Source organism: Melampsora larici-populina, assembly GCF_000204055.1.
Source record: "Melampsora larici-populina 98AG31 unplaced genomic scaffold MELLAscaffold_17, whole genome shotgun sequence".
In the NCBI taxonomy this organism is placed as follows: domain Eukaryota; kingdom Fungi; phylum Basidiomycota; class Pucciniomycetes; order Pucciniales; family Melampsoraceae; genus Melampsora; species Melampsora laricis-populina.
The window spans coordinates 357,883-381,509 of NW_006768781.1; the positions used below are offsets into that span (position 1 = coordinate 357,883).

The window sequence follows — 23,627 nt, forward strand, 5'->3', positions numbered from 1 at the left end:
AAAGGGGAAAAGGTAAAAGGTATGTTTAAAGTAGTTGTTGTAAAGTTTTTAAAGTAAGATAATCTGATTCCTTTCCCTTTAGGTCGAACGTTGGTTTATTTATATCTGGATCTTTCTACTGAGCTACTGTTTGGTCAGTGTCTCATTTCGTAGTTTCCAGGGTTTTCAAGTTACTAATAACATGGAACTCTGGTCTGGATAGGAATCATTCTGCCTGGTTACTTTGTACTTGGTCTGAACGAAGTGGGAATAACTAAAGGGCTGGTTAGGACCTTTACGTCATAAGGGTTTTCTTTGACTCGGCGTTTTTATCATCTGGTCTATAGGTTTTTCTCAGCTCCTTGTTTTATATGTATAATACACTCTTGAAACTCGAGTGATAGAGTTGTAAGTTTTTAGTTTTTTGTATATCATTATTTTATGTATTTTATGTTCAATCTATGGGGGTTCTGCTCTGCAGAACCTCTCCTGGTTGACACTCGCCGGGGCCAGAGAGAAAAAAAAAATTTTCAAGAGTTTTTCTTTTCTACCCTAAACTTTCTAAGCACTTGCAATGCGTTCGATATCTTGTCTTCCGAGAGCCACTCGTCGCAATCTGAGGGTTTTCCCTTATACCTGACTAAATATAGTCTTACATCTTTACCCGCGAGTTTAACTCGTTTCTGCTCTAGAACTTTCAGTACCTCTTTAGGTGCTTCATCGTCAAAAGGAACGATTTCCTCGGTTGGTCGTCTGTTTGCGAATTTCCCGGTGTCCGCTTCTTTAAAGTGTTTTAGCAGCGACACCGGAAATGTGGGATGCTTTCTCGCGAATTCTCCGGTTAGCAATACCTCCACTGCATTCGGACCGTGGAGTTTGACAACTGTAAAAGGACCTACGAACGAATCCTTTAGTTTTCTAGGGCCTTGTATGGTACTGAAGTTGACAGTGGATACTAGGACTTTATCTCCTACCAGGAACTCTGGTTCTTTATGTGTCTTATCCCACCGTGTTTTGTTATATTTAACTGCATCGTCTATACAATTCCTAGTGTGACTTCTAGCTTTTGTCAACAGGTCGTGGAAGCTTAGAGACGTTGGATGGATGTGGATAGATTTGTCTCTGATCAAATCTTTAGGTGTTCGCGGATTATACCCTCGTTCAATTTCGAACGGTGTTTTCTCAGTCGTGCTGTGGATGCTTGTATTATAAGCTAGTTCCAAAGCTGGTAGCAGAGATCGCCAGTTGTGCGTGTAACCGTCCTTATCTTTGAAGGATAAACCGAGTGCACAGTACCTTCGAAGCATGTCTTCGAAGGTCTGTATCATTCTCTCTGCTAGCCCGTCTGTTTGAGGGTGATATGCGGTGGACATCGCCAAGGTAGTACCCATAAGTCTCATTAGGCCTGTCCAGAATTCAGATGTGAATTTGGGGTCTCGGTCACTAATGATCACTTTGGGTAAACCACTATCGGTGATGATATGCTGCCAGAATAGGAGAGCTGTACCTGCGGCGTCTATTTCTTTGTGGCAGGGTATGAATCTTGCTCTCCTCGAAAATTGATCGACTACCACAAGTACGCTATTCGCGCTGTCATGGCCCGCTGGTGGTAAACCAGTTACAAAATCCATATTTATTATTTCCCAGGGGAACTTTGGTTCTTCAATTCGTTGGAGCAAACCAAACCGCTTCCCGGTTTGTTTGTTCGCTTTCTGACATCTTTCGCATGAGTCTACGTACTGTTTGACGTCATCTTTCCATTCTGGCCACCACGCAGTTGAAGCCATTCTGTGCAAGACTCGTTCTTCACTCAGATGTCCCGACATAAAATTGTCATGACATACTGCGAGTAGTTTCTCAATGTCTGTTTTATTACATATGACTACAACATTCGTGTGTCTTTCTTTATAATATAATAATCCTGAGATGACTGAAAACTTACCTTCCTCGAATGGTTTTTTCCATTTTGGTTGGAGCGTACTTTCCAGCGTAACATTTCTTTGTTCTAGTCCAAATATTTTGATCAAGGTTGTAATGTTAGGGTCTTGCGCGTAACTTTCTTCTACCTGAGCAAAAAATTCATCTGATAGTTTGCACAAACTTAAACCCATGATCGGGATGTCTCTCTCTTCATCTTCAGCTTCCCAAGCCGGATTGTCCGGGGTGTTTGGCATTGCCATCCTACTAAGCGCGTCGGCGTTACTATGCAGGATGCCTGGTCAATGAGTAATTGTCATGTATGATTTATACTCTTGTATAGCCATTTGCCATCTTAGCATATGCCTAGTTGGAGTTTTTGTATTTAATAAAGATTTTATAGCCTGGCAATCAGTGATAACTTCGAAGTATATACCGTCAAGGTAATAGTGAAGTTTATTTAGTGCCCAAACTAGTGCGAGACATTCCAACTGAGGTGCTCCGTATCTCTTCTCGCTTTCTTTAAGTTGTCTTGAGATAAAGCAAACCGGCCCGTTAACAAGTTTATTGTTAACTACTTGTTTTTGGTGCAGTGCTGCCCCGACAATACCCGAATCGCTCCGCTCTAGATAGCTGTTTCGGAGCGATTTCGGAGCGGATTTGGAACCCGCTATGACCTCCGCAGTCCATAGCGGAAACTGCGCACCGAACTCGAGCCCCAGACTTTTCCATAGCAAAAGGACCGCTACGCAATGCCCCGGGACATCGGGTTCTCCGATATATAGCGGACATCATGATCCAAGGGGTGGGTAGAGGGTTGTCACCCCACCCCTTCACTAGATCGACGCCTCACGCCACCCACCTTCACCTCTTTTGATCTTAGATGACCACTTCACCTGTCTTAATTGGTCCTAGTCCATCACCACCTCCACGGCCAATGGAACACGACCCCTGGAATACATTTCAAGGGCCAAAATGTGGTCCAATTGACTACCAAGTTGTATTAGTAGTGATCTTTTGGTCAGTGAGATTCTATCCCTCATCTTTGATTGATTCAATCAAAGATACTTACTTGTTCTTTTCTCGTTACCCACTCAAACAGTTATTACTTCCATCATAATTGTAACCTTTTGCTCATATCGTATATATCAATTTCCGCCACATCATGTGCATGCGAGCGGACTTTTTCAGCCGCTGCCGATGTGTGTACACCTTCAAGAGGCAGTATGCTCCCAAAAACTATGGAGCGACTTGTTGGATCTCAAGCGTGGTTGAAGGAGGGAATCGTCCCTGATGGGGTGTTTGAAGAAGCTGCCAAAGCGCTTCAATCTTATATGCAAGCATTGGTAAAGAAGCAATCATCGGGAAAGATGACCCGATAGGTCCATCAATTTACTTTCATCGAAAGAATTTCTTTTTATACAATTTCATTTCTTACACGTGTTCCTTCCTTAAAGTGACTCAAGTCTCACCTTGACTCTGAGTTTTCTTATTATACATGTTTCTCTTGCTTCTGATGTCTCTATGAAAACACGTCCTACTCTCCTACGTATCTAGCCCTATGGTCACGTACAAATATATTTGAAATACAAAATTTTTGTTTGGTCTTCCTACATCACCGCTAAGTGCGCTATGTAGCGGGAATTGATCAATTCCTCCGCTCCGATACCTGGCAAGGATTTTTTCCATTTTCATAGCGATCTCGGAGCGGAGCGATTCATAGCGCCCACTCCGAAACGATATGAAAATGGACCAAATTTCATATCGTTTCGGAGCGATTCGGGTATTGGCCCCGAGTCCTAAAAAACTAGCATCAACATACAGTATAAATGGCTTAGAAAAATCTGGCTGCAAGAGGCAAGGTGCTGAGGTAAGGAGTGTTTTCACGTTATTCCAGGCTAGTGCTCTTTCTTCCGTTATCGTAAACTCCACTCCTTTCTTTAGTAAATAGTATAGAGGGAAAGTTACTTTGGCATAGTTTTCCAAGTACATTCTGTAGTAACTCGAGAATCCCAAAAAGCTTTGGATATCTTTAACGGCCTTAGGCAAAGGCCTATGTATAACCACCGCTACCTTATTTTGGTCTATAGCTAGGGTCAGCCCTGATACGATGTGTCCGAGAGCTTTGACTTCTCAAAATCCGAATTTGCATTTATCCAGTGATACCGTAGCTCCCAAAGCTTTGAGTTTATTCAGGATGGATTCCAAAGTTTTACAGTGTTCAGTCCATGATTCGTGAAATACTATGATGTCATCGATATAGACTATAACATGTCCATCACGTAACTCGTCATGGAATTCCGTATCCATCATTTTTTGAAAAAATGCTGGTGCGTTTTTGATTCCGAAGGGCATCCTCTGGTATTCAAAAATTCCCAAATGCGATATTATCCTAAGAAATTTCCTGCTGTCTTTTTCTACAATATTTTGGTGGAAACCTTTCATTAGGTCCATGGTCGTAATATATACTGATTTTCCCAGATTCGTAATCACTTGCTCTATTCGTGGCATAGGATATCTGTCGGGCTCTGTGTACGCGTTCAGCGCTCTGAAATCTCCGCAGACGCGGGACTTGCCTCCATGCCAGGCTACTACACACGGAGTCGTTATCTCGACGTCTTCATTCTGCTGTACCTTTCTCAGTATGCCCAACGCAACTAGTTCGTTTGTGTGAACTTCAAGTTCTGCTCGGTTACGTGGGCTTGCTGGGTATGCTGCCTTGCGTAGAATCGGAGGGTACGGTTTCTCTACCGTTAGTTTTATCTGAACTTCATATTTAGTGATTGTGCCTATTTTGTTATTACCTAGCCCAAAAGTATCCGAGAATTTTCCAACTAGTTCATGAATATCTTTCTTTTTCGACATATCAAGGTCATCTCCTGAAACTATTCGGTTCGTCACGCTTGGAGCAAGAGTCATGATAGTTCCTGATCCCTCGTGTTCTGCGTGCCTTTCTCTCCGAGTTTGGTGAAGCGCAAATTTCTTCTTTTTATTTTCATTACCGATGGTAAAATACTTCTCACGGGTGTGTATGATATCTATTCCGTACAACAATAAAAAATCGTCCCCAAGAATAAAATATCTCGGAGTAGCATTCTCCATAACCACAAATTCTGGTTTAATTCTTACTGATCCATCAGTATGCGGGAAAATAAGGGGTACTTCTAGTACACCAATGGCTTTCAGCGTTTCTCCACAACCTCGGAACGTAGTACTACTTTTAGGTAACATATTTTCCCTCCAATGTGGAATGAGTTTTGATAAAAACACTTCTCCTACGGCGGAACATGATGCTCCACTATCCAGTAAGCAACGGGTTTCTACTCCCTCCACTATGACTGTTGTCAGACTATGTTGTCCTAATAAATGCGCTTTTCCCAAAGCTGGTCTTGATTTCATTTGACGGGCATTGGTAACGTGTTTACTTGTCAAGCCATTATGCCATTGCTGAGGAAGACCTGCTTCGGCTTGTAGATTCAATATGTCTGATGCTATCGTGCATGATTCAATAGCTCTGATGATACGGGTCTCTAAAGTGCGTCCTATCACTTTGGATTCATGTATAGGAGTAAATACTACTTCTGATCCTTTAATGGTTAGTTCAATCTCATCTGTATACGAGATACTCATTCCGTATTCATTCATCATGTCGGCACCAAGGACAATTTCAATATTTCTGGCATTCATTATTACTATGAAGTCAATCATCAAAATACACGGACTAGTTTCATGTAAGAATTGTATTGGTAAAGTTATCTCGCCTATCGACTGGAGGCTTCCTGAAGCGCTAAAGTATTCTCTTTTCTGTCTTGTACGGACTTCTTTTTCCCAAAATGGCCAAATGTTATTCAAGACACGGGGTGTAATTAAAGAGTTACATGCGCCTGAATCTATCAGCATGTGCATTTTCCAACTATTACACATAGTCGTCAAGAAAGGGCTTCCTAGTTGTTTTTCCACTGATCGCCTTTTGATGAAAACTGGTGCTTTAGCGGCATGTTCCTCTAGACATGAAATGTCCATAACTTGGAATGTGTCTTCTAACTTCGAGATATTCGTAGTCTCAGCTGATACTTCCTGGATGACTCTGTACTCACCGTCATCGTATAACGAGTCATGGTCATCCCCAAAGATGAGTTCCAATTCTTCTCCAGTGGGCGAAAGAACTTCGTCGTCTTCTTGATCCAATAGGTTAATGTTTTTACTCTTTCGTCTACAGAGTCTGTAATCGTGCCCTGTGTCTGTGCTCCCACATGTGTCGCACTTTCCTGGTATTCTCACCACAGGGGTCTTTGTTGGTATTTGTTTAACTGGGACATTGCTGCCACTCGTTGCTTGGGTCTTCCAATCTGTAGTCGTTTTGACAAAAGGTTTATTGCGGCCAATGGAAGTACGGCGTACTACTTCTTCAAATACCGTAGTGAAACTAACGAAGTCGTCATCGTTTTCCAGCCTACTGCGTATGGCATGGTCGAGATCTCCTGGACATTGTTCTAATATTTTGTCAATAACATCTTGTTTTGTGATTGTTGACTGGGCTGCTTGTAGACGTTTACGCTGAGTTACTAGCCACTTTACTGGGTCATTATGTGTTCTTGGATTGAAATGATCTTTGTCAAATGCCGTTTGCATACGACGTTTCCAGTCTCTGGAACCAAATTTCGAGATGATAGCTTGTTTCCATTCTTCCCACGTGAATGGGCCGTCTAGTCTTTTCTCTAAGAACCATACTTCTGCCAATCCTGTAAACGCCAGACCCATTCTGGAAGTAATAAGAGCATCTGGGACGTGCATTGTCTCTTTGACATGGTCCACCCATTCAATGAATGTCATATGATTGTATTCGCCCTCCCCACTAAACTTAGGCCATTCTTTACTCATAGGAACTTCCTTCTTAAGAAGGTTATATAGAGTAAGATCTATGTCTGGAGTGTTCTCTGTTTTACTCAGGTTCTCTTTATTGCTACTTTTCTCTCTTGCAATTGGAGTGCTCTGAGTCCACACTTCTCCTCTGCCATTAAGTGGTGTGTAGTATTGAATTTCTTCCGGTGGTGCTAGGTATTCTCGGCGCGAATCTGTTCTGAACGAGTCTTTCATGTGTGGTGGAGTTTCATGTGGGTTTGGCTCTATTCTCACTCTGTTGCGTGATTCTTGTGATCCTTGCTTATTAAGTTGGTCGAACGTCAATTTGGATAATAGTTTGATAACTTCTTCGTTGTGGGATTTCATGACTACTAGTTCCTGGTTCTGTTGATTCACTGATGATTGAAGTTGTCTTATAACACCTTGCATACTGGAGATTTGGTCAAACGTTTTCTTAGTGTAAGGGTCCTCAGTGGGTAGCTGAATTTTTGTTTCCAGGTGTTTATTCTCAGCTGTTCGTATCATATCTTCCACTGATTTGGCTATAGACTGAGTTATAAACACTTGTTCTCCAATCATGTTTTTGTGATTGGCTGTCAAGTTGGTCATTGCACTAGTTAACGAAACCTTTACAGCTTCCAAAACACTCGATGTCCACTGTTGCAAGTCATTCTTAAGGTAACTCACGTCGTCAGTAGATTTTTGGACTGCAGATCCTACCTGGTTTAAAGTTTTTACTTGGTCATTGATATTACCGATAAACCCAGTAATGGTTTTATCAATAATATCTAGGCGTCTGTTACAGTCACGAGTTTTAACGAGTGACTGGGTATTCTGTATTTCACGACACATCTCCTCAACGCTGCTAGTATTGGGCTCTAAATACAACTCAAGATGATGTAAAACAGAGGGAAGTAATTCTTCATCTAATGGTAAGAGGGTCCTCTCGCATTCTTCACTGCCATCCCTGCTGCCTCTATTATCGAGACGATCTCGTCCCCTACTGTCTTTCCTTGTTGTCGGTAAGATGAGTTTTGACGAGGGTAAGTGTGAAGAACTAAAGAAACTCGAGTCACCGAAATGGTGATCTTATAACACCAGCAAACGGGTGTGAGTCTAGCGGCTCTGAACACCGAAGACGAGAATGGATGACAAACCTATAAAGGTAAGATAACAGGAGCAGTGCGCCTCTTTTTCCTCAGTGAACTGATTAATATATTTCATATAGTCAACTAATATCTCTAACCTTATAACACCAGCAAACGGGTGTGAGTCTAGCGGCTCTGAACACCGAAGACGAGAATGGATGACAAACCTATAAAGGTAAGATAACAGGAGCAGTCTGTACAACAAAGTAAAATAAAATAGAAAGTTTTAATAGAGTTTATGAGTTTGAGAAATTGTATGAGAAATCCACTTACGCGCCTCTTTTTCCTCAGTGAACTGATGAGGGAAAAGAGGCTGACGTGGAGAAGTGAAAATCATATTTATATGTGATACTTTTTGAACTAGGTTTGAATCATGTGTATGATGAATTAGGTTTGATGTCATGTATTTGAGTTAATTGAATTTTGAGATAATGTATTTTAATAATGTTGTCATGTAAATGTATTTTGATAATGTATTGATGTAGTTTGATGTGTTTGATGAATTGACTTATACTCTGACAGTAAGGGACTGATTGATTGAATCTCTTGCCTGGTACTCGCTTCTCGAACGTGCTCCAATCCCACATTGCTGGGTTCCATTGGTTGGTGTTGTCCATCAGGCATTGATGTCCTATCATTTTTAGCAGTTGGCGATAGAAGCCTTTCGCTTTGATCGTTGCTTTCTTGAAACTCTTGGAATCTCTCGCTTTTCTTGCTTTGTTCCATACTTGATAGTTCGCTTCGTACATCAAGAGAAGATCGTGCTCTTCCATCGTCAGGTCTCATCCTGGACCTTTTAGTTGTATTGGTCTGACCACTCGACTTCCTGCTTCCGATGGTGGGTTGGCTTCGTCCACGATCATTGCCGAGTGCTCCGACTGAATCTGCGACACTGGATGATCTGGAGCTTGATCTAGTATTCGGTGCCATAATCAGTATGGTGATGTTTGCCTAATAAATTCTTGTTTCAAAAAATGTAAAGAAAAAACTAACGTTTGTCGTTGGTTACTTTTGGTATGATGAACTTAGATAGTTCTTGATACTGAGCTGTACGTGGAGTAGTTTCGGCTCCTCCTGAAGTAGCTTCTACAGCTTTCGTATTGTCTGCTGTTTGCTGTTCTTCTTCGTAATCAATTAAATCGTCACCTGGTTGGTAAGTTGCGACAGGTTGTACAGTATCTATTGGCACTGTTTCAGTCGAATAAGAGACGAATAATCTCAATGTTAGTATAGGTATGTTTTCGTAAAAAAAATAAAGATGAAGAAGCTTTCACTCACTCTTGTGTAGTGTCGGAAAAACTTTTTCGGTACTATCAGTACTATCAAATGAGATCGCTAGACAGTAATTCTACTGGTGTTTGCTGCAAGAGTTCCAACGATCTAAACCACGTATGATTTGCTCGTAAGATGTGTACTCCAAAGTTTGAATCGTAAATCTGGTCTGTAAATGGGTTTTCTTGATAAAATTCAGAGTATGGTAACTCTTGAAGTAACTCGAGGGAGAAGCGGTCTAGACTTTGAAATGAAATAGTGAAAAAAGAGTTTTCTAGGTTGTTTTGAATCAAGACTCGGCTCAACGTGCTAGTCGTATAACGTCCAAGTGGAAAAAAGAAAGGTTTGCTGGGTTTTTTGTTTTGAAGTAAAAAAAAAAATCAAAACTTCTTTTTGTAAAAAAAAGAGATGAGGCCCCCAAATGTCAGCCTGACTATAACTGCGGTAGCTAAATGAGTAAGAAGTTGAGAGGCTGAAGCTTACTTTCACGAAATGTAGATGTCTTCTCTAGATCAGAATATCGTAATCTTCGGTTCTTCGTGTTTAGTGTTAATTTCTTGAGTTAAGTACGAGTCTTTTAACCAACTCGTCTACTAAAGTGAATACCGAGGTAGACTTGCTTTAGGTGTGCTTTAGCAGTAGTGAAGGAACTTGAGTTCGATCAAAGGTGTAGAAAGAAAATAAAGACGAGATCTTCAGTCGAATAACCCTAGTTAAACGATCTTTAAAGAAGTCGTGAAGCGAAAAAACAATACTACCTTTGCTAAAAAGGTTGACCGGGTCGACCGCGAAGGAGAAGAGAAGAGCTGCCAAATTTGGCCGCAGCCTGCTGCGCAGCGCATCCAAATTCCAATTTCGCTCGATTCAAAAAATGATTGAGTTGTCAAAAAAATTGATGTGACTGTCTTATGGCAACTATTGAGATTAGTTACAATCAGTATTAAGCTCATTACGTTGAGATTGTGCAGACAGCCGACTTGCAACCGGCATCACATGGTGTTGGACGTTATATCATCCAAGCTTTCTTGGTGCAAACAGTAAGGCGTGACATCTGCCCAGATGTGATGCACAGCCCGGCGTGTGTTCGAGTCGCCTTCATGTTTTTTTTGAGCTTGGATGGTTCTACCTCATGATACAAAAAAAGCACAAGTCTTTTAAAAACTTTTTTTTTCCTTACCCCCAAAAAGTTCAAAGAGGGTCATCAGGTAACAATGATGGCACTGACACATCTCTGAGATGTACTTCTCAATTTTACTTCAAAATTTCAGCAAAAGGGCAACACCATGGGGATTGAACCCACCAACAGCTGTACACAATATCGACAGCTTGTAGCAGCCGGTACTGTATACTATTGGTCCACAGCAATTTTTGTTTCTTGGATTTGGCAAGATATCGATCAAATCGAAACGAGTCGCAAAAGCCAGCTGTTGGCGCGACTTTGTCATAATCTAAATCAACTGAGTATCGGTCGTGACCAGTCTCGGTATCTACCATAACCACCAGGTCACGTTGAGTGTTTTGACAACCTGATCATTTTTTGAATCGAGCGAAATTGGAATTTGGATGCGCTGCGCAGCAGGCTGCGGCCAAATTTGGCAGCTCTTCTCTTCTCCTTCGCGGTCGACCCGGTCAACCTTTTTAGCAAAGGTAGTAAAAGGATTTGGTTCAAGGAAGAGGTGATGAAACGATGAAATGACTAAGTCGTACAATAGTTTTGAAAGAGCTCTAAATCTAGATAGCTAACAATTGCACAAGTTTAGTGGGAAGACTATTGTAGAAAGGTCAATCGAAAAGGAGAAAAGGTAAAAGGTATGTTTAAAGTAGTTGTTGTAAAGTTTTTAAAGTAAGATAATCGGATGATTCTTTTCCCTTTAGGTCGAACGTTGGTTTATTTATATCTGGATCTTTCTACTGAGCTACTGTTTGGTCAGTGTCTCATTTCGTAGTTTCCAGGGTTTTCAAGTTACTAATAACATGGAACCCTGGTCTGGATAGGAATCATTCTGCCTGGTTACTTCGTACTTGGTCTGAACGAAGTGGGAATAACTAAAGGGCTGGTTAGGACCTTTACGTCATAAGGGTTTTCTTTGACTCGGCGTTTTTATCATCTGGTCTATAGGTTTTTCTCAGCTCCTTGTTTTATATGTATAATACACTCTTGAAACTCGAGTGATAGAGTTGTAAGTTTTTAGTTTTTTGTATATCATTATTTTATGTATTTTATGTTCAATCTATGGGGGTTCTGCTCTGCAGAACCTCTCCTGGTTGACAATGTTACAATTCTTTTTAATGCAAGTTACCGACTGTCAAAAGTGTTTGTGGCAGCCCTTAAGCTTGTCCAAAGCTTTAGCAGGGTCCCTTTTGTTGAATACTTCCTTCTGGGCCAAAGAAAAAGTTGACCACTTGTTGAACCAAGAGCAACACAGCCACAGGTACTGTACTGGTACAGTACCTTTGATACTCAGTACAGTACCTCAACCTAGGTATCAGAAATAATGGTACTATAGTATTGTACCTAAAATTAGGTATGATACTTGCTACAGTACCCAGCGCTACAAACACAATATAACTTGGGCCTAGTACTGTACCTACCATCATCACAGGTGCTGTATGATACCACTACCTGTGGACAATGTGAAGTCACTGTACAATACCGCCAGGTACTGTACTGTACCATGACTTTTTAGGTACGGTACCTTCTTCCCAGTGAAGCCATGAAATATTTGAAAAATTAGTGTGTATATACCTACTCTGATGATTATTCAAAAAGCAAGGAGTGTCCTGTTTGGGAAATTGAGTGTCATCATGTGTCAAGGGGTTGGGTACTAAAAGCAAGGAAAGGGCCAAGGGGTGAGTCATCAGCCTAGTGGTAGGTACTGGCAGGTACAGTACCTCAAATTAGGTATGGTACCGGGAATAGTACCTGATTGCTTTTCCTGGCCAGGCCAGGTACCTAGTATTGTACCTGCAGTCAGGTACAATACTTGGTAGACTACCTTTTAAAAAAATGGGTTGAAGTGGCCTCAGGTACAGGAGTGACAGGAAGGTACAATACTTCCAGGTCCTGTACTGTCCCAAATAGGTACTTCACTGTACAATACTGTTACTAGTACAGTACCTGTGGCTGCATTGCCAAGAGGTCATGTTTCTGGAAGGTGAGTTCAGCTTTGGTTATCTGTTTGAGAAGTGTAGTGAAATGCGGCTGGTGATGATTGACATCAAGGGCGCACATCCAGGTAAGTTGGATGGGTATCCAACGGTGCATCACATCACCATACATTGAAGTAGTGAGGAGGTATCTGTTGTTGAAAAACGGGTAGGTGGCATCAGATAGGAGCCTGCCCGAATAGATCTTACCTGTTTGGTCATGACACACCAGTTGATCAGCCATCCACTTGGTCTGAAATGTTATGTGGACATCATTTCCTAGAAGGGAAGTGGATATCAAATGTAGGCCGTTTCTACAATTGAACAAAATCAAATTGATGGTATGGGGAGAAGGTGGAGAGAGAGAGAGAGAGGTAATCCAAAAGTTGAGGGAAATAGAATGCAACGTACCTGCCCCAGTGCATGAGGTCTATGATCAGATGGTCTCCTCTGCCTTTGCTTTCTTTCTTGGGCATGAGGCTCTTCTCAGCTAAAACCTTTTGACACAAGTAACCTAGGTGTCCTCCATGGGAAAAGGCCGGATGGATGTTGACTACTGGAGGGGTAGATGTTTGACCAGCGCCAGCCTGGCCCACCTGGTATGCCACAATAAGAATCAACACAATCAGTGATGAGACATGGATTTGTTGATTACACGTGGAGTTGATCTTGCCTCACTTGGAGTACCAAAGGGCCCGCCTTAGGAGTTTTCACCAGCTCTTCCGTTAGCTCCATCATTGACATCAGATCAGCCTTTTTCAAAGTTGGCCAAGGATGATTATGAACCCCAGAGTAACAAAGGACGGCCCATCCAGTTCCCATCTCAATATTTACTTGAAAGGAAGTTTCCTCACATTTGGTCCAGATGTGATTTCCACTACATTCTACAGCAGGGCAGACAGGATGTCTGGTAGTAATCAGAAACAGATCAATTGTTCAGGTGCCCATGAGTAAATCCAGATGGACCGGAGAAGAACAAGAAGGAAATTGAGAGAGAAATGATAATACTAAGGAAAACTTACTTGATAATGAAATCTGTTGCTTTCCCTTCAGCTGTAGGTGGTGGCCCAGCAGAATTGTAAAAATCATCATCACATTGTAATACACCAAGACACATGTACCAGATTGTTTTCCAGGGGCCCTTCTTGGAACCATGGGACTTCTAGGTATGGGTGAAGGCAATATGAGCAAAGTTGATAACTTTGGCACCAGGCTTGCGGACAAAGACAGTGTCACCGTTGGGATAACATGGATTGCGTTGAGAGTCAATGGTGCATCTGTAATCAATGAATGTCTGTAGTTCACCTGTAGCCGGCACAGGTACCTTAAACTTTTTGCCCTTCTTGATGGGTTTACGGTTTGTTTTTCTTAGGGCTAGGAGGTGGAGTATTGGACACATGGGATACTGGAAGCAATGACGGAAGTTCATACTGAGTGGGAAGATTTAATGTAGCAACTGGGTCAGGAGAAGTTGAATGTTCCAATGAACTGGTGTATTCAGATTCAGACATGACCAAACAATAATTTGAGGTAAGGTAGGGTTGATTGATTTGAGATGAGTATCAGGTGCAACCAAATATGTATAAGGAATATAACTGGAAGATCTCATGGATTTGATTGAAGTAAAGAATCTGATAGATTTGATAAAGCCAACAAGTTCAAAGCAATTGATAGATCCAGGAAGAGATGAAGGACTCTGGCAAGTGACTGGCCGGGGATGATAAACTGATTGGATGGTTGGTGATTGAAAGACATAGTCATTGGGGGTATCCATTCCAAGTAAGGATATGCAGGATGGTAAGTCCCATTGTATCATCATTGGTCAGTTCAAGAGAGGTGTCAATCCAAAATTTGTTCCAATAACAATGATGATGTACCGTAAGCACAAGATCAAATCAAAGGTGTGGGAGATGGTGATTCTGATCTGGGAGGGAAGTTGAGATAGGTAGCTTCCTTTTGTTGACATTGAGGGTGGGGGTATAGTTGTTGTTGTTTGTGATGGTAGAGTTTGTTGGATGGAACAAGGTTAGGGCAGCAAGAGGTAGGGCAGAGGGATGTGGGAGGATAGGGGGATGCCAGTCGGATATGTCTGTGACGCCCTGCGTATTGCCAATTGGATTTGGTCATGCGTGTAAATTCATGATTTGAGGGTGGTCCTTTGAATTATTACACTGCAGGTTTTTGCGTCCAGCTTTGAGTGTAGAGACTGTTGAGGGTAAATTTGGAAATCTGGGGCTCATACACAGTTTTACACTGTACTTTTTTTACACAAAATGTTGTATGTAAAATATTGGGTGTAAAAGTGTAAGTTGGTCACGTGCTATTACACTTTTACACTGGATATTTTACACTTCACTTTTTACACTTAAAAAATTTGGTCTGATGGAGTGTAATATTGTAACTGACACCACAGGAATTAATAAGTTCAAAAACTGATTGAGTGAAATTGTGGTGTCTGAGTCCGCAATTCCGCTCAATTGTGGATCTAGTTTACAACTTGTTCACATTATGTTCACAAGTTTTCCTTGAGTTTCCCTGCTAAGCCTATGTACATATATACACACTACATACCTGTACAAAGGCCCCTTTCAGAACAAAACGTGCCTTTGAGAACATTTTGAGCAAATCTGGTTTTGACGACTGAGGAATCTGTGAGCATAGCCAACTCAGGATTGAGAACTTGAAAGGTTGAAGGGTGACCAGTTGATCCAAGCCATTTACAGCTCAAGGGAAACTTGTTAACTTAATCAACACTCGGATCTCACCGTAAAGCAATAGATTATGGTTGTGACTACGCTGCGGTAGACCGTTTTGAATGCCTACTGTTTTGTAACATTATGAGGCGCAACCGTAGTGAAAATCTCACTATTGTACAATGAAACCGTACTGTAATGCACTGAAATAGTGGTCTTAAGGCCAGATTATGGTTCATCACGGTGAAATTAAAGAAAATTTGAAATTTGTAACTAAATATTACTATTATCTTAACAAAATTGACGAGAAAGGTAAAACAAAAAGGAAATAATAAACTGAAGACAAAAGACATTGGCAGTAAACAACATAGAGCCAATAAGAGAGGGAAAAAATGAAGGCAAGTAGAGAAGAGGAATTGGGACTACTTCTTCTCCTTCTTCTTTTTTCTTGTTCCTCATGTTCTTTGAGATACTTCACCGTGTCCTTGAAATTATCTGTAGGGACTATTCCACACTTGATCCATTCTCGGCAGCCCACCTTCCAAGTGATGGTATTGGGAAGAATCGATCCTTGCCCAGGTGCAGCAACGTCTGCCGCCAAAGAGAAGGACCGCTCCACACAGCAAGTGGGTGCCAAAGGTAGTCCCTTGCAATTGATGCCAGTACCAGGAAGGAGTTTTGATGCTTCTGAATAAGTTCAAAAATACCATATCAGTGTCAAATAAAATGATGCAATAGATTATGAGATGTACCCTCCACCAGTCCAAAGGTATCTCATCAGGCAAGATGCCAAACTTGCCAGATAAATAGTCAGTAAGCCCATTATTGCGTTGAGATGAAAACAAAAGGAGAAATAGCCTGAAATGGCCTGAAATGGATGGAAAGGGTATGTGGTGAACCAATTTGGTAGATAACCTGTAGTCAACCGTAGTGACTACGGGTTACACTTTGGTCACCATAGTCAAACTGTGGCGTAATTGTAGTTTACACCATAACCTCTTTCTCCATTGACACAGTACGGACAAGGGTACCGTAATGTCAGAAAGGCAATTGAGGTACAGTGCGGGCTGTACCGCACCGTACTGTTTACCGTTATCAAAACGCTAAGGTCCAAGCGTTGACGTAATGTGAACAAGTTGTGAACTAGATCCGCAATTGAGCAGAATTGCGGACTCAGGCACCGCAATTTCACTCAATTGGGGTTTGAACTTATGAATTCCCGCAGTGTGAGTCTGACCCCGGGTCAGAGAGTGTAAATTGTTGAGTGTACAAATCTATTGACCCCTTTAGTAGCAGCAAAGTTGTAAAAAGGTCACACCACGGGAATTATCAGCTGTGAAACCTGATTGAGCAAAGCTGTGGTGTCCGGGTCCGCAAATTTCTTCAATTGAGGATCTTGTTTGCTATAGGTTTGCCATATGTTTGCTAGCTTGCCTTGAGCTGCCCTTGAGCCGTGTAGAATACAGTATATACACCTCCATATGTATGTAATAGCTCATATTAAGGGGTGTCAAGTTCAAATTTTCACATCAAAAAAAATTAAACACAGGAAAGTTTTTACATTTTGACTGTAAAAAAACTTTGCCGAGTTGTTATGATCACTTGTAAACCATGATCAAGACTTTTTGGCTTTTTTGCCTCGGTTATCCGCTTGGCAAAGAGAAAACTGTTGGTAAGAGGATGAAAGGTTGTGCTTGCATCCACTCTCTAGTCCACCTTTTTCCGAGAGTGAAACAGCCCAGGTGAGGTCTTTGAATTTGGGTTGTAAACTTACCTGTTTACGTTTTTACAAAAACGGGATTCATAAAAACTTTCCCGTTTTTGTAAAATTTACGTAAATTTATGCTACAACGGAAAAGTTTTTTACGGTTTTTGCCGTAAAAAAAATGAACTTGACACCCCCTATTGTATGGATTAAGGGTAACCCTCAAGAGTCCTTTGTTTGTCTTCCTTACCAATCCAGCTCTGCCTCATAAATAGGATTTATACTCACTAGCCTGAGGGAGGTTGAATATGAAACAAGTTATTGTGAATGATCCACATGATCTTGAGTGGTCTGAGGATATTGAAAGGAAAACAGTGCATAAAGGAAGCACAAAGGAAGGTATGATCAAGAGCTTTATGTATTACATCCATATGTAAATACTTTTTACATATGTAGGTGTATATACTGTATTCTAGAGTCTAGACGACTCGAGGGCGGTTTGAGGCAAACTAGCAAACATATGGCAAACCTATGGCAAACAAGATCTGTTATTGAAGAAAGTGGTGGACCCGGACACCGCGGCTTTTCTCAATCGGGTTTCACACCTGATAATTCCTGCGGTGTCAAAAAAGTCAAAGATTATGTTTATCTTGATCAAGAAAACACATCTACATTGTTCACTGACACTCTTGTTGTATGCATTGGTGTAAAACTTTTCATCTTGCCTGATGTGACCGGCAGACGTAGCAACCCTGGGCCAGCAACGCAGGTGTTGCGTGTTGCGCTGCGCCTGCGTTGCGGTTTTTCTGACCGCAGCGCAACATAGAATCAAATTCTAGGTTGCGGCCTGACCCGCAGCGCAACATCATTTGTCAAATCGATGGATTTTTTGGGCCGCAACAACATTTGTTGCGTTGCTGCCCAAAAAAAATCACAGTTCGGCGTTTTTTTGGTGCTGTTGCGCCTGTTGCGTTGCGCGACGGTCAAGGCGCCGCGCAACCTGACCTCACCTTTTGTTGTTGCGGTACTTACCGCAGCGCAGCATGTAATGCAGGTTTGTGCTGCGTGTTGCGGAGCAACGCACCAAAAAACACTCGTGTTGCGGTGCGTTGCGTTGCTGGCACAGGGTTGGACGTAGTGTGAATATTGCCGGTGGATGCAGTCACCTTTCCGGGCTCGTCAAATCATAAATGTTATGCTATATGGATGTGTTATTTCTATTTGAGAACCTTCCTGGTGATGAAGTGCCAAATTTTAAGGTTCTGTTAAGTGAGACCATGGCTCTGTGCTTGAGACGGGATGACCCATTGTCTTAGCAAAATCCCAAATGACCGTTGCTCGCAGTGATATAGGCCAAGTGAGCATCAAGATCATCATCTGGTATGGCTTCATGTTGAAGAGATTCATGCGAGTTGTTTGATGCTTGATCTGATAACCTGTTGGTTGTGATTATGGAGAGGCCATAGTGGAGATCACAAAAAAGGTGAAAACCGCAAAGATGTGGATATCTACTTTGTCTTTCTGAAACAAAGTAGATATAAAATTTTGAACTAAAACATGTAGCATTGCATTGGAGCCAACAAAGGAACATTACTTTTTCTGCACAATGCTTCTAAAAATGTATGTATTGCTTACGTGTTTTCCTTTGTATCTTCTTCTGAGGTTCTATTCATTGAAAAGAATAGCAATCTTGTGCCTTCCCTTGGCCCGTCTGAGGATATTTCTCTGAACATTGGTTACATATCTAGATCTGAGTCCAGATTTTGATTGATGAAATCCTGCATTTGATACACCTGATTCAAATGTTTCCCATGGAGCTCAGGAACTATCAATTAATCAGGCACTTTGGTTTGTGTTTTTGCAACGCTTCACCAAAAACCCCTGGCTGTTGGAGAAAAGGAAACACGCTGGGTGTTTCAGCGTACAGCTACAAATTTTGTTCAGGATCCACCAATAACGCAAAAGGACATGCAAATTAGATGACGGGTTGGGGAGGTCGTTGAGAGTTTTCTCGTTGGCTGTAGTAGCCCACGCCCCGGTTTATTGCTGCGATGTGTTGTTGCAGGAATGTGTTACATTTGAAGGCCTTTGGTCCTTGTACGATAGTTGTGGGAGTGGTAAGGAATGGTTCGAAAAAAGTCGCAAAAAGTGCGCCACCACACCGGCTTAGCTTACACGCGGGCCGCTTCTCATTTCTAACCATGTGTACAATACATGACTGAATTCTTCGGGATCGTTTATCAACCTGAGTTAGCCTGAGTTGCACCGTTATGATCTAGCGGAAGACAGATTTTACTCTAACTTTGTAACCAAGTCCAATCCTTCCTCGCACATTTCGCGTTTCATCCATTCTTTTTTCGATTCGGCATCCAGCTTGCGAGTTTGCCTGCTTTTGTTCTTTTCAGGGCCTGATAGGGTCTGGTAATGACCTGTGAAGGGTCAGAAAGTAGCAGAATGTACGCAAATTGCTTGTCGGCTTGATGAGGGGGCTGTGGCTTCACCGGTGGGGGCGCGGCCCTGCAAAACATTTGAGCCACAATCGGTTCCGATGGGGCAAGAACTGGCAAGAATGCTCAGCGCCACTTAGTTTTGTGCAAAAAAAATTGAAACCCCTTTATAAAGCATATCTTTTCCGCACACAACAACACTCACCAGGCTCCAAAAGTTTTTAAGCTCCATTCCCATCACAAGTCTCAACTGCACAATACCATTTTTATTTACCTCGCCAACATGAATTTCTCCACTCGCCACTACGTTATGATTATATTTGTCGTTCTAAACCTGGTCAATCAAGGTGCCACTCAAGACGGCTCGGGTGTCGTGTGTGCATGGTCCTTCAGCAAGAACGTCGATACCAACCGGTCCGGTAAGTAAAACGTTTCTCCCAGGGATCATGAACCCAACAAAAATTCACCTGTGTCAAAATTGTGATCGTGTCACATTGTGCTGACATGCATGTCTTGACCTGGAATGATTAGTTTGCAGTGACGGCATTTATAGATACGTCTTTGCCAATGATTCATGTCACCGCACTAGTAAGCAATTCTTCACTACATAGACTTCGTCGCTCTTCAACTAGCAACGAGCCCAAACTGACGCTAGGTGAACTACACCAGAGCCAAGTGAACCTACTGCGGGCGTTGATTGTAAGACGCCCCCTCCCGAGAACGACCCCACCGACGGCGTCACGTGCGACTGGTATGACCTTGTGCATAACAAAAAGGATTGGACTCGTGATTACTATAGTGAGTAGACAAAATCTTGCAGATATCAGACAGTGGATGTATATACCGATGCTGATATTCCACCACTTGTTATGCGTGCGACTTTGTATGACCAAGCTTGTACACAACTCCCTGCAGACGACACCCAGTCAGAAGGATCGTATTTTTGTGGAAGTATGAATAACATTGAACGTGAGTCCACTCCGAATATTTCTCAATCAATGTAAATAAGTTGTCCTCAACTGTCATTATCTTATAACTTGTAACCGTTTAGATTGTTACGGTAGCTACATCTCCAAGGAAAAACTACCATCGGTAATCAATTAAAGATGATTGCAATCCCACAAATACAAGCCGACTGTTGAAAAGACAGGACAACTCTTTGGACGTCTGCTATTACCGTTTCTACAAGTCAAGAATGGCTAACTAACCTCACGATCTCATGTTAGAAGAATAGCTTGTTGTGTTGTGCTCTTGGGTCTCTCTTTGCTTTTAGTTGTGCTCTCAATTTCAAATAGTACAAATATGACGCAGTTACCAAGACGTGAATATATCTTTGAATTTTTAACTTGACCGCAACTTGGAAACAGTCCAGTGGCTGAAGTGGATGCATTGCAATCAGGTGCTGTTGTTGTTTCTACTCGAGAAAGGAAACCTGGCGACTGATTTGATTGGAGAAGAGCTTCCAACCAGTCAAAAGTGCTATGAAGCGCAGATCAAATGTGTTTGGCAACGAAGTTGAAGCTGGTCAAGGGTTAAACTCGAAGCGTCCGAGACGCAGCGTGGAGGCAGGGTGTGAGAGGCGAAAGCGCCTCGCGAACCTGTTTTTGGCGTCGATAACTGTTTTCAAGGTTGGAAGCACATGGGAGTTATGTAGCTTAAAGTTTTTTTCAACCCAAATCTGAAAAGATGTTCAAAACTTACAGGACATGTTATTTAAGATGTTTGGAACAGTGAATTATAGCCTCCTAGCCAATATGGATCAGTTTGACTTGGGAGGCCTTCCAGTTTTCAAAATCTAGCATCTCAGTTTTGCTATTTTTAAACTGAACTATTGAATAAAGAACAATTTTTGATAAGACATTCACAATGCACATACACCAAATTCAATCACAATAAGGTCATTCGTAAGGCTTGCTTCACGCGTACAAATGATCAATAATATATTGGAAACACATATAACATATAGCTTCTCTTCATCTTACAATTCATGATAGTCAATCAAACCAAATCAATCCTTCTTGTCCAATTTGAACCCTCTAAGATAAAATACATAGAAATAAATAGTCTACTTTATAAATAAAACTACCCAAAGAAATTCTGCTAATTTGGGGCTTTACCGTCTCTAGCATCAATCGCAGTCAGGAATGAAGCGTAACTCCAAGTAAGCTCTCTAGCACCTGACGATCCAAAAATAATTGAAAGAGGCGGAACTTCAGTATCTCAAAACCAAGCAGTTGAACTCATTAGACCCTAACAATAACTGACCTCTCATCATTCCAGTCTCTCGATGAATTTGTTCACTCATCTTAGATCCCAATGATCCATACCCTCCTTTCGGTCCATGTGCTCCACCACCTGCCCATTTCATACTAACATCTTCTAAAAACGTATCAGCCCATTGCTTAATTCCTTTGACCAATTTCGTAAACATCTCAGAACCACGAGAAATCACTAATGGTGTATTTTCAGGTATTTCTAAATCACTTATGAATCTTTGGAAAAATGTTAAACTGATAGGTGTGATGGTGATTGAACCGGTTTTTTTGAAGTGATGGGCTGTTAGGTAAAGTGTCTCGGCAACAGTGTTTGTGCAGAGGAACCAAGGATGACCGACTGAGCTTCCCTTGCCATCGTAATTGTCCTCCTGTGAGAGATGAAGAATATAGGCAATGGAGGAGAAAGAGGATGATGAAGTTAGAACACCACATCGATAGTCAAACAAATAAATAAGTGTTTCAAAAGAAGTACCGGATATCTTCCAATAGCGATTCCGTCCAATTTGCTTTGTTGACTATTGATTTTATACACGGCTGAAAAGACATCTACCAAGCGATCCAAGGTCGCAAGACTACGGTCCGACCACGGGGACCAAGGTCCATCAAGATCATGTCTAGCAGTATGATTAATAGCAAGTAAGACGGCCGTATCCGTTTGGAATGGTTTAGGTTGACCATCTAGTCTATCCAAAGTAGGAAGTATATGTGGCTTGTTGAGTACTTGATCACTTATCAATCGTAGACAATCCTCAATGATCTTACTATTCCCTGCGCCGGATATACCAAAGGTTCCATCTGGTTTCTTGGCTTGTGTATCTACTTCTTCACAACCTGGCCCTCCTTCACGTTTACCTACTCCTTCGGGATTCCAAAACTCTTCAAGTCTTGTATCCATCTCGACCAGCGTGTTGCGGTATTTGTGGAGTATAGTTTCGTCAGCTGGTTGAAAATAAGGTCGCGAAGAAACAAAATCGAGCATGTCTTGAACCGCTCTTCGCTGAACCATCAAAGTATAAAAGTGACCTCCGTTGGTAGCTTTGACTTCTTCCCATAAATCAAACTAATTATGCAAGAATGAAACAGATAGTCAGTTTTTTTGAAAAATGGCCTTTTTGTCTGGTAAAGCATTCACTGACCGTTGGGAGGCGCCAGGTTTCACAGACATGATTAATGTCCATGCTAATAAAAGAGTTGGGATCGCCTTTCGAATACAAGGTGGACTCGATGAACTTCAACCCTTCGATCTGGGCTTGCTGATCAGTATGAGTTTCGACGAGATGCTTTGCATATCGAATCAAAGTTGAAGCGCGAATAGCAGGGCCGTCCTACTCATCAGTATGAAGAAGTAAAACATTGAATCAGACTAATGAAGTATATAATGACGATCAGATTATATACAATCCAGCTGAAACCCAAAGAAAGAAGCTGAGAACCAACATTTTGAGGTCGACCCCAAGTTGCTTCAAATGGAGTTCCATTGACCAGAAATTTAGGTTCACCTAATCCACCATTCCAAGGAGACCCCGAAGGATTATCTAAGAATTGTAATTTCCGATTCATGATAATAAATCCTTTAATCAAATCATCAAGACGATTGAAATCTTCATTTTCTAATCCGATCAATTCACCCATTTCAACTTCTTCTAATTTTCTTAAAATCGTTCTTAAACATAAACTTCCATCACGAGTCCATTGAAAAAAATAATTTTCATTCTCGTTTTCTGGATCTAAATAAGAACCTGGTCTAGATGGTGATGCGATCATACATCCAGTAGAAGTACCTGTTGCATTCTTACCATCAGGTCCAAAAGCAGCCACGATGCTAGTAAGCGCAAATAGTTTTTGATAATGAATCCATCCGTCTAATCCTAACTTTGGCTCCTTTTCCTTTGAGTTTTGTTGACCACGACTAACGAAAGGAAAAGCTTTTGATGGTGAGAAATTCGAAAAATGACGCGATAACCATAGACCAGCAACGCTTAAAGCGGCAGTGGAGGCGACAAGTGCAACGACCTGTTGATGAGACGGATTACCACTTCGAGATGGAAGTCGCTTCAAGAATGCTGATGAGTTTATGATGGTCATGATTATAGTTTTGATGAAGGTTTGAAGTATTCCAAGTGAAGGGTTGAACTTGAGTTAAGTTGAAAGTCAACCAGATTTACCAAACCACCTTTACT

At 41.7% G+C, this 23,627-nt stretch overlaps 4 protein-coding genes across 4 annotated transcripts; 1 reads left to right on the top strand and 3 right to left on the bottom strand.

The window, feature by feature from the left end:
* Positions 1 to 5,452: 5,452 nt before the first annotated feature.
* Positions 5,453 to 7,611, bottom strand: MELLADRAFT_62972 (uncharacterized protein; the record flags this gene model as incomplete). Its single annotated transcript, XM_007409878.1, has 3 exons — positions 5,453 to 5,483; positions 5,516 to 6,245; positions 6,843 to 7,611. The coding sequence occupies 3 exons, from the start codon at positions 7,609 to 7,611 to the stop codon at positions 5,453 to 5,455; spliced, it is 1,530 nt and encodes a 509-aa protein (XP_007409940.1).
* A 344-nt stretch (positions 7,612 to 7,955) lies between these two features.
* On the bottom strand, positions 7,956 to 8,658 carry MELLADRAFT_71828 (uncharacterized protein; the record flags this gene model as incomplete). The annotated part of the gene is made up of 1 exon (XM_007409877.1): positions 7,956 to 8,658. A coding segment is annotated over one exon (380 nt), but the record flags the coding sequence as incomplete, so codon positions are not given.
* Positions 8,659 to 19,454: 10,796 nt separating this feature from the next.
* MELLADRAFT_123741 (uncharacterized protein) lies at positions 19,455 to 20,275 on the top strand (the record flags this gene model as incomplete). The annotated part of the gene is made up of 5 exons (XM_007409682.1): positions 19,455 to 19,590; positions 19,703 to 19,759; positions 19,841 to 19,969; positions 20,066 to 20,140; positions 20,223 to 20,275. The coding sequence occupies 5 exons, from the start codon at positions 19,455 to 19,457 to the stop codon at positions 20,273 to 20,275; spliced, it is 450 nt and encodes a 149-aa protein (XP_007409744.1).
* A 996-nt stretch (positions 20,276 to 21,271) lies between these two features.
* On the bottom strand, positions 21,272 to 23,532 carry MELLADRAFT_35944 (family 15 glycoside hydrolase; the record flags this gene model as incomplete). Its single annotated transcript, XM_007409876.1, has 8 exons — positions 21,272 to 21,348; positions 21,437 to 21,502; positions 21,542 to 21,815; positions 21,920 to 21,993; positions 22,123 to 22,215; positions 22,276 to 22,507; positions 22,584 to 22,772; positions 22,885 to 23,532. 8 exons carry the CDS (start codon positions 23,530 to 23,532, stop codon positions 21,272 to 21,274), a joined length of 1,653 nt encoding a protein of 550 aa, XP_007409938.1.
* Between the last annotated feature and the right edge of the window lie 95 nt (positions 23,533 to 23,627).